Raw genomic sequence first — 9,899 nt, forward strand, 5'->3', positions numbered from 1 at the left:
CCTGCTGTTCCTAACCAGCACAAACCTCACTGGTACAAAGCAGCTTTTTGGGTGCCCCTGCTGGTCCTGCCTGCTGTTGGGCTGATGCTCCTCTAAAAATACCATAGAAGGAAGAACTTTGCATCCCAGCTGCTTTCAACCCTGCAGGTTAATCTGGGATCTGGGCTTCTAATAGGAAAGGTGAACAGTGAGGAGGAAGTTTCTTATGTCTGCTTTCCTGTTACTGATTCCTTGAACTGATACCTTTAAAATCTTCTATTTTTCCCCTGCAGTGAGTCTCTACACTTCCATTTTTGGGGTGCTCCAACTGCTGTGCCTGCTGACAGCGCCTGTGATTGGGTACATCATGGACTGGAGGATGAAGGAGTGTGATGATGGCTCTGAAGAGAACGAGGACAGCAACGCTGAGCAGTGCGTAGTGTGCTCCATGCAGCCATGTAGTAGGGCCTCTTGCTCCATTAACATACAGAGGACTGAACAGGATATTGGTAGAAAAGAAAGCTTGAAGGAAGACTTGATAATTGCAAGGAAGAAGGGGACTGTGTCTTCCATATTTCTTAAGATCAGTTAAGAGGAGCAAACTTAATTTGTAGCACATATACTAGAAGGAAAGCCTGAGTTTAACAGCAGCAGCACTGAAGTAATTGCCACTTGTTCCTTACTTTTCTCCAATGGAGATCCCTCCATCTCCATAGCCAGACCTTTAGGCAGACTGGTTTATGTAGTCAATGTAGAGACTCTTGCCATGAATTTCAGCAGCTGCTGAAAGTGCTTTTTTGTAATATAGACTTTATTATCCTTACAGAGGCGACAAGAAAAAGAAAAAACGTGATCGTCAGATCCAGAAAATCACCAACGCCACCAATGCCTTCGCGTTCACAAATGTCCTGCTGGTTGGATTTGGAATCACCTGCCTCATTCCCAATCTACCACTGCAGGTGAATAGGTCAAAATGAGGTGCCCAGGAGGGGTTGGTGGCATAGGTACAATGATGCTGGGACAGCTGGCAAACCAGCAGAACTGGCTGATGGCAGGAAGGTGTTTTGGCACTGCTGGGAGATCTCAGGGCTGCTTTGGGAACCCCAGCCTTAAAGCTGAAACAAATAGTACCATTCAGTTAAAATGAGATAACCTAAAGAAGCAAGTGTAGTTAAAACAGCAGAGTTGATGTGTGGTTTATACACGGAGTTTGTGCAGCTGAGCTCTGTAACTGCACATACTTCCCTATTGTGGTGCTCTTAGCAGTGCTTGCGTTTTTAACCTGGGCTTGATTTAAGCTGCTGACTGTGACGTCAGTATATACAGCAGGTTATTTCTGCACCAAATGCTATGCCCAGTGTGGGATTATAAACCTGTTATAATATTTATTTTGTGACAGCACCTGCTTTTGGCAGGTGAGTTCAGTGATTTTTATACTATCCTTAGATGTGCCCTGGTGACGTGGGCAGACAGATGTCGTTTGTTCTTATTTGCATTTTGTCTGCAATAACTCGTGGAAATTTAACTAAATTGGACACAAGTTCAAAAAGAGAATGTTGTGACCCCTGCTACTGCTTCCTGGGTACGTGTCCTTGCAACAGTGTCATCTACAAAAGAGAAAGGTCTTGCGTATGGTCAAGCACAACGTGACATGTCAGCAAAGTAAGGAAAAACATTGCTTTTAGAGATGAACACAAGTTATTTCCTTGTGGCAGTCTTCAGGTTTGGGCTCTGGGCTGCTCAGGTCTGCATATGTACTAGAAAGGAGAGCACCTTTTAGGAATGGTTGTGTGTTGGGGTCTGGTACCCCTTGGCATCAAGCACTTGACATTTTGTTCTTCTCTTTGCAGATTCTTTCCTTCATATTGCACACAATTGTGAGAGGATTTATCCACTCAGCAGTGGGAGGCCTCTATGCAGCTGTGTAAGTCTCTGCTTACCTATAATATGAAGCTGGACAGATAAACTGGTTTGAGGTGATAAGAAGCCCTGGTGAGAGGGAGACTGAGAAGTCTGTGTGGTCAGAGGGGAAAAATAATGCAGTTTTTATTCCCTGTCCCTGCTGGGTGTGATAGTAGCTGGACTGAAGTCCTGGCTGATAAATTCCTTCTTTGGAAACTGATAACCCCTTTGGCATAACTGCCAGGACAGAGGCATAACTTGTATCAGTGAGACTAGGCCATTGACACTAGGGGTTATATAGTAAAAACTCAAGGCTTTTTTTGTTATGTTGGGTAGCTGTGTGTATGTGTCTGGGTAAAACACTGTAAAACATTAACATAATTGAGCATATTGCTGCTGGTCTACTCTGAAGTTGCATTGGTAAAGCATTGCCCAATATACCATTAGTGAGGCATACTCCCTTTCCCAGGTGGATTATCCATCCTGCTTCCAACTTATCGAAGTTATCAATAGATGGATCTAAATACTCTCTTCCTTAGTAAGCAATAGTTTTCACTTTGAAAACAAATCTGCCTCTCTGTCCCAAGCTGCTGGACGGAGAACAGGGAGAAACTGATGGCTTTCAGAGGATCAAAGAGTGGTTGAGGTGGGGAAGGAACCTCTCAACACCATCTAATCCAACCCTCCTGCTCAAGCAGGGTCAGCTAGAGCAGGTTGTCCAGCCCTGTGTCCACTTGGGTTTGGAATATCTCCATGGATGGAGGCTCCACAGACCCATTCTGTGAAAGGTTTTTGTCTTGGTGCTTGTGTATTCCAGATTCAAAAACCCATCTCAGGCACTAAATCAAAACCATTCTAATTTTTGGTTCTATGGTAGCTACAAGCAAAAACATTTTTGTCCTAGTCACAGTAAATGTCTGTTGTTGTAGATATCAGCTTGCTTGTAAGCTAAACCTCTCTGACCATTGCAGCTCTTTCTGACTTCTTTATTTTTTGTTTCAATTTGACTTCTTTGAATACTGGAAAGTTTTCATCAGCTTTTCTTCTTTCCAACCTGACTTTTTCTAAGCGCCGTTCAGTTGTGAAAAGAGGCAGATGTTGGGCTGCTCTTGAGATTTATTTTTCCATTAGTAGTATCTGATATTCAGCACTTTCCAATGAGCAGCATTGTTTAATTTGACATGGGATCAGACTTGTCCTCTAAAAAGGAAAACACACACTAACCTGCTGTGCAGGTTTCGCTCACTTCTAAATGGAGCGAGTTGCTGTGGCCAGATGAAAATGATTGCATAGCTGCTAATGCTGTCATCTGGATAACGAGGCCCTGCTTTTAGCTTGTAAATGTCAACACTCTTCTCCCTTTGCAGTAGGAGTAGTTGTATAAGCACCTCCATCTGTCTCATAGTACAACAAAACAAGTGCTAGATCTGATATTTCTTAAGATTTTGAATTCAGGATAAGAATTGTCTGGAGAGAGAAGGCATCTGTTCCACCACTGGGTGTGCTCTGATCCAGAGCGCTGTGCTCACTACCAAGTGTAACTAAAATCTCTGGAATAAGAGGTAGCTGTATATAAGTTCAGGAGAGAGAAGTTCTTCATGCCGTGCCTCTCTTGAGACTGTATTCTGTTGTGCTAGTCTACTGGGAGCGTAACCTGAGCTGGGTGTTGTGAACAGTCAAGGTGACATATAATAACGCTATTGCTTTTTCTGTTGACAGATACCCCTCTACTCAGTTTGGTAGCTTGACAGGGCTGCAGTCATTGATCAGTGCCCTTTTCGCCCTTCTGCAGCAGCCTCTGTTTATGGCATTAACAGGACCTCTGGAAGGAGACCCTCTCTGGGCAAGTTATTTTCAAATATAATATGCAGATTCAGTGGTGAAGATGATTTGGGCTCATTTCTTTGCAAACAAAAACACTCCTGTGCATGGACCAAGGTTATAAACTGCAGGGAGTGGAAGTTGTTACCTTGGTGCTGTCCAAGAGACCCTTTCCTGTGTGAGAAATGAGGCCTTGGGAGGGAATGGTGTTAACCCTTTTCTGGTGTGTTTGAAGGGAGAAGGCTGATGTTTGCAGACATTTTGCATGGGAGGTCAAAATCTGTAAGGTAACAGTGAGTTAATTTGTCCAGCCCTCAAATGCAGTAGAAATTCGCTGTTCTCTTGAGAACCATAAACTAATGATCAGTAAATTTTGGCTTGTTGATGCTAATGTTGGGAAAGCCAAGTGGCTTTTGAGGGTAGGACAAGTGTGTGGTGTATTGTTGAGTGTGTGGGCAGCTCACTGGCACTATAATGTGTCAGTTTTTTGGAGAGTCTTGATCTCCAGGCTGCATGTGCCTACATCTGCACTCCAGCAATACATGGCTCTTCAGCCAGTGATGCTGGTAGAAAAGAAATGCACCTTGAACAGCCCCTACCTGTTGCGTGGAACAACAGACTATTGCAGCTGAGATCCACAGCAACAAACTCTTGCATTATTTAATTTCCATGCATGGTGCGCTGGGCACCGGAGTGTAAATAAAAAATACAAAGGATGTTGTTGCCAATACAGAGAGCAGGGCGTCTCCTGGTTTGCCTGTAGCCAAGTGACGTGAGCTGGGTTCTGACACTTGGGCATGCATGACCTGATTGTTGTTGTTTTAACCTGCCTGTTTTGTCTGTCTTCCTGCAGGTGAACGTTGGCTTGCTCGGTTTGAGCTTACTCGGCTTCTGCCTTCCGATCTACCTGGTCTGCTACAAACGCAGGCTAGAAAGAGAAAGAAAACAGAAGATCGAAGATTCCAAACTCTTCCTCAAAATCAATGGCACTCCCAATGAGGAAGCTTTTGTTTAAACTGGTGCTTCAAACACAACCTCCCCTGTACAGGTTCCTACCGTATCCGTGGGTTCTACCTGTGGTGTAAGCCAGGTTTTTTCTCTCCTGGCTTTGTTCATCACTGGAGTGAGGGCTGGACATGATGACTGAGCTTTCCTCAGATCTATGGCAGGAGGAGACTTCACACTCCTTACTCCAGAACACAAGACTTTATTTTATTTTTTTTTTTCCTTTTTATAAAGGCCACACAGATATTGTGTCTTAAATTATCCCCTGATCACACTCTCCAGCTGCAGAGGCTCTGCATAGGAAACTGGGAGAGAAGGAACAGATGGATGGGGGAAGAGGGAAGAAAGACCTTAATTTGAATTAGCAAATGTAACGTGCTGAACTCTGTTCTCCCTCCACTTCTCCCAACTCGGCTGACTGTCTCAGATGTAAGTTGCACTCTCCTCTCTTCCTGAGGCTTCATAATGGTCTTTCTGCTCGATACGTAGCTGGACTCAGCAGTTTTACTGCCTATCCAGAGGTATCCCAGACTGTTTCTGAGGCAGGGAAGGGGATTTATTCCTTCGTATATTATCACGGCTTCAGTGTATTGCTAAATGTTGGCTGCTAGCACTGACAGCTCCCAAATGTTTTATTACTACAACAACACAGACTGTGAGCAATGGATCTGCCTTCCACACAGAAATGAAGAGCCTACTGAACTGTTCTTGGTCCTACACCAAGCCTAAGGCCTGGTGTTCCTCTCTTCCCAGCCTGTAAGCCACCCGTACACATTGTAAACTGCCTGCAGTCCTGGAACTGTTGAGATAGGAATTGGATCTCGTTTACCGATGAAGTGCTTTTGAGACTTGTTGCCTTTTGCCTCTTCCTCCCTCCAGCGTGACCCTGGGAGGGGAGCAGCAGCATGTAGTTACTGAAGTGGAGAAGCTTCTTGAAGCTGGGTTGTGGGGCTCCAAATACCTTGGTGTTCACTTGTCATAAGCTGACTTCTTGTTGTAAAGAGTCGAGAGTGCAGAACACTCCTTGTTTGGTAACTGGATCCTGTGGATGTATGGCAGGGTGATGTGGCAAAAGAACTCTTCCTCTAGCCATAGCTTATCTACATTGTTCTGACATAGGCTCCAAGCTGCTGAACGCCAGGTTACTCTGACCAAAAAGCTGCTGGTTTGGCTGTATTAAAAGCCTTCTGTGTTGTCGGTGCTCTGTCTGGACAGAGTACGTGGTGACTGATTGTATGGTGAAGCTGACTTGTAGAGCAATACATGTGGGTAAAGGTGCCCCAGGGCCTATTTGCCATAGAAGGAATACAAAGGGAATTCTTAACCCGCTTATTTTTATAATGGTTTTCCTAGGCCTCATCTAAAGTAGACATTCCTCCCTTTCACCTTCCCGTTGAGGTCAGCAGCTCAGCCTCTGTAGCTTGTGACTCATGTTAGCCACCACACGTTGCGTGCAGCACTGCAATGGGCTGAACTAGTGACTGCAGGGAGGATGGCGGGGAGAAATAAATCAATTATGAAGATGGAGCATCTTCTGAGCTGCCAATTCCAGGTCACTGGGATGTCGGGCTGTGTGGGACGGCAGCGCCATCTTGAGTTGCTGCCCTTGGCCACCCAGTGGCAGTTCAGTGGATGCTCCACTCACGGTACCTTTTAGTCTCCAATAACTTATTGGGAAATGACTTGCCACTTGAACGTTTTACACATCTGTGGGTTTATTTTTTAACGTGTTGCCTTTATTAAATGTGTTTGTTCCAAGGCAGCCTCATCGCCTGCTGTCAACCCTATGCTGTTATAAAGATTTTCATTCTTCTGTTGGCCTCTAGCTTTGGCAATGACTTGCCCACATTCCCAGCTCTACGCTCTTTATATTGAGTGATGATGGAGGCAGCCTTTTGGTTTGATTTCCTCTTCTCCTGGTACATTTCTAGAGACCCACCAGCACTAGTACAGCTTTCCTGGATTTCCAGAGGGTTTTTGCAGGTTTCTGCATTCTATCTCATTACACTTCCTTCTAAAAACCATTGGAACGATTTCTACTTTTGCTCTGAGGTATTTTACATAACAGTGATGTTACCCATCTTTTTTTTTTTCCATTGAGCTCTCAGACAGGTGAACGATTCTGAGCCGCAGCCCTCAGCCTCACAGCATCCCTAATAGATCTGAAGGATGGCTGTGTGCTAACTCAGCATTTCCACCTTCAGTTCGAAACAGTGAACGTGATATCGTCCACTTCAATGCTGTTTGGATTCCTGATCTAAATGCCTCTGCAAAATTGAGAAGTACAGAGAGAGCACAGTGGAGATGCAGCTGCTTTTGAAGTGTGTGTAGCTAAATTAAACAGAGAGCACCCATTTATTCCTGCCATCTACCTCCCTACTGCAGTTCTCAGTTCCTGCCCTTTATTAGGGAAATTGTCTGATCTGATATTGTTTCCCCTGATAAAACACGGGGTGTATGTGGTTGTTGTCTCTGCTCGTGTGTCACAGTGTGAAGAAGCTGCCGGTCAGCTTTGGAGAATAGAGCTCATGCCTTTTGAGTCGTGTGTTTTTAGGCTAAGAGTAAAGCGTGCCTTTGGCTTGCAGTTTTAAGAACAGGTGGGTACACAATGGATTTTAATTGTTTAGGGCTAAGCAGACTAAAGGGAGTGCTTTGTCACGCAGCCCAAAGTCAATCAGTGAAACGTGATGCTGTAGAACGTGATAGGGAACTGATTATTATTGTTATTATTTAAACACAAGGGACTAGTTAAACAATGGTTTGATGCATCCAATAACTCAGGGATTTTAGTTGCTGTAAATAAGGAAGTTACACCAAGAGATTAATCTTTTTTCTGCATGCTCTGCGTCCAAGAATATGTTAAAGACTGAGAAAATACACACTGGGCTGGGTAGAATGTTGATCTGATCTGACCTCGTGGGGTTTAATTTACTCTGACAATTGTGAACTAAACTAATTTTAATGTCAGTCTCAAACTTCTCTATCTACCGATCTGTTTCTGCATGTGAGATGTGCACCCACTGTGCTTATTGTGACCTAATTGCTTAAATGCTGAACCTTATGTAAGGGTGGGCTGTGAGAAGATGAAGTATGAAAAGGCTTCAGCCTAAACATTGCCTTGGATGCTGCAGAAACCAACACTGTTGAGATGGTCCTGTTAAATATGACTGTTTGGGGTAGTTTGCCTTGTTCTCTGATGCCTGTGGAAATGAGGCTGCAGATTCCTTATATTTGGAATGGAAAACAGCACACTCTTTGGTGTTCATGAGCCACCCCTGTTGGAAAAATAAAAGACAACCAAACATTGGACAGCCACATCAATAAGATCAATAATGCATTCACCTGTAGTTCTCCAGTACAGCTCGATATACATAAGTAGCTATGTTATTCCTAGAGGCCAGCATATGTGGGTTGTTCGGTGGTGGTGGGGCTGTTTTCTTGCTTCCAATCACTTGTATTAGAAATGTGAAGGGATGGTCGTGGAAAAAGCTTCATCTTCTCAGCAGAAGCATCCCCAGGTGAATGTAATGAAGCAGAAACATGATGGCACCTATAAATGCCACTTCACTTAGCCCCGGTCTCTGAAAACTCTCGTGCATTTAATGCTTTGGTTTCTGTTTGGTTTGTTTGTAAGAGAAACCAAATGGGGAAGGAAGGGTAATAGGTTTTTCCTTCCCCCTAATTTCTCATTACCTAAGCCTCATCAAGAGCCTTCACAGTAGTAATACAACAGCGCTACCACAGAGAAAACCTGTGCTGCTTTTCTTATTTGGAGACCTATAACAGCATTGAGTTATTGTCAGAGTATCTGGATCATCAACATGAAGCTGGATGTGGATATCTAGAAAAATAAGAGAGCAAATTGTGCTGACAGTCCAACTTAACAGCAACAAATGGAATGTTCAGCTCTCACAGCAAAGCCCAGCCAATATCCTCTGTCTGCAAAGGAAACATGGAGGATAATGAGCAGTAAAACATTTGCAAGTAGGAGATTTCCCTCTTGACAGGCTGATGGATTTGGGAAATACACTGCAAAATATAAAGCAGATACTGCAGGGCAAAGAGAATGGCATCTTAAAAACTGCAAGTCCTGTTGTTTTGTTGTTCCCTTTAAGTGTTGGTTTTATTGTTTTATTTTCCTGCATCTGCAGCGCTTCTGCTATTTCCCTACCTCTCCGTTCTGAAATGCACAGTTCATAATACAAGCTAATATCACACCAGGGTTCCAAAAAACAATAACAACCACTCTAAATAACATTTTGCCATCATCCCCTTTGGAAATAGCTCTAACAGTGCCATGTTCTGTAGGTGCAGTCTGCCTTGTTAACTATAACCCCACAGCTTGTTTTTCTACCTGCTTGTCATGCAATCTGTTTTTATCAGGTGTGCTGTGCTCCGTGCTGTCATCCTCTTCCACTCCCTTATTACTCCTGGAATAGCCCCATTATCCAGACATTCCCCCTCCTCCTGTTGCCAAGATTCGTTTCACAGCGTGTTTGCTAACACTGAAATGTAAGCACTCTGTGGCAGGCCGGTGTCACCTTTATACGTGTCTGTAAGGTGATGTGCATTCTCCCAGTGCTAACTACAAATAAATGTGGTATTAAGTTAATCATCGGTTTTCCTTCTGAGGCCGGGCGTAATGAAAGCATCTTCTTGCTTCCTAACAAGACTCTGTAAGCAGGAGTGGTGCCATCTGCTAAATTGCTCAGCTGCCCTTTGGATGCTTGTGCTTTTCTTCTCTGGGTGGGAGCAAACAGCAGGATTTCGAGCTGAAGGAAGAGAATTTTACTCCCATAATCGTTTTTAATAGTTGTTCATTATTCTGACAGCGGGTTGAGAAAGACATTGGGGTTCATCAAGCAGCGTGAGCTGGTGGTGAGGGGTGAAAGATGAATGTGTATGGGTTGAATACAGGGGAAATATGGGTTGAATATAGGGGAAATATGGGTTGAATATAGGGGAAAATGAACCCCTCCAGGCTCTGGAGTGTATCCAAAGAGGGGTATTGAGGCTGTGAGGGGTCTGGAGCACAACAAGGCTTATGGAGAGGGAACCAGGGCTGTTCAACCTGCAAACAAGAGGATGCTCTGGGATTTCATGATCTTACTGGTGATGCTGAATGTACAGCGTTTATTTCCCCATCAAATAAAGATCCATTCTCTGTGTGGTTCCAGCAATGAGGTTATAAA

At 44.1% G+C, this 9,899-nt stretch overlaps 1 protein-coding gene across 2 annotated transcripts in view; it reads left to right on the forward strand.

The window, feature by feature from the left end:
• Positions 1–9,319, forward strand: part of SLC43A2 (solute carrier family 43 member 2) — a 28,584-nt gene extending 19,265 nt beyond the window's left edge. For both annotated transcript variants that reach the window (XM_015880870.2, XM_015880869.3), the window contains exons 10-14: positions 273–411; positions 806–938; positions 1,830–1,903; positions 3,601–3,724; positions 4,556–9,319. In XM_015880870.2, the coding sequence (XP_015736356.1) occupies positions 273–411; positions 806–938; positions 1,830–1,903; positions 3,601–3,724; positions 4,556–4,717 (632 nt within the window). In that variant the 3' untranslated portion in view covers positions 4,718–9,319. The remainder of the gene's footprint in view (positions 1–272; positions 412–805; positions 939–1,829; positions 1,904–3,600; positions 3,725–4,555) is intronic.
• Positions 9,320–9,899: the final 580 nt, after the last annotated feature.

Source organism: Coturnix japonica, chromosome 22, assembly GCF_054131305.1.
Source record: "Coturnix japonica strain WE chromosome 22, WE-NBRP24, whole genome shotgun sequence".
Taxonomy (NCBI): domain Eukaryota; kingdom Metazoa; phylum Chordata; class Aves; order Galliformes; family Phasianidae; genus Coturnix; species Coturnix japonica.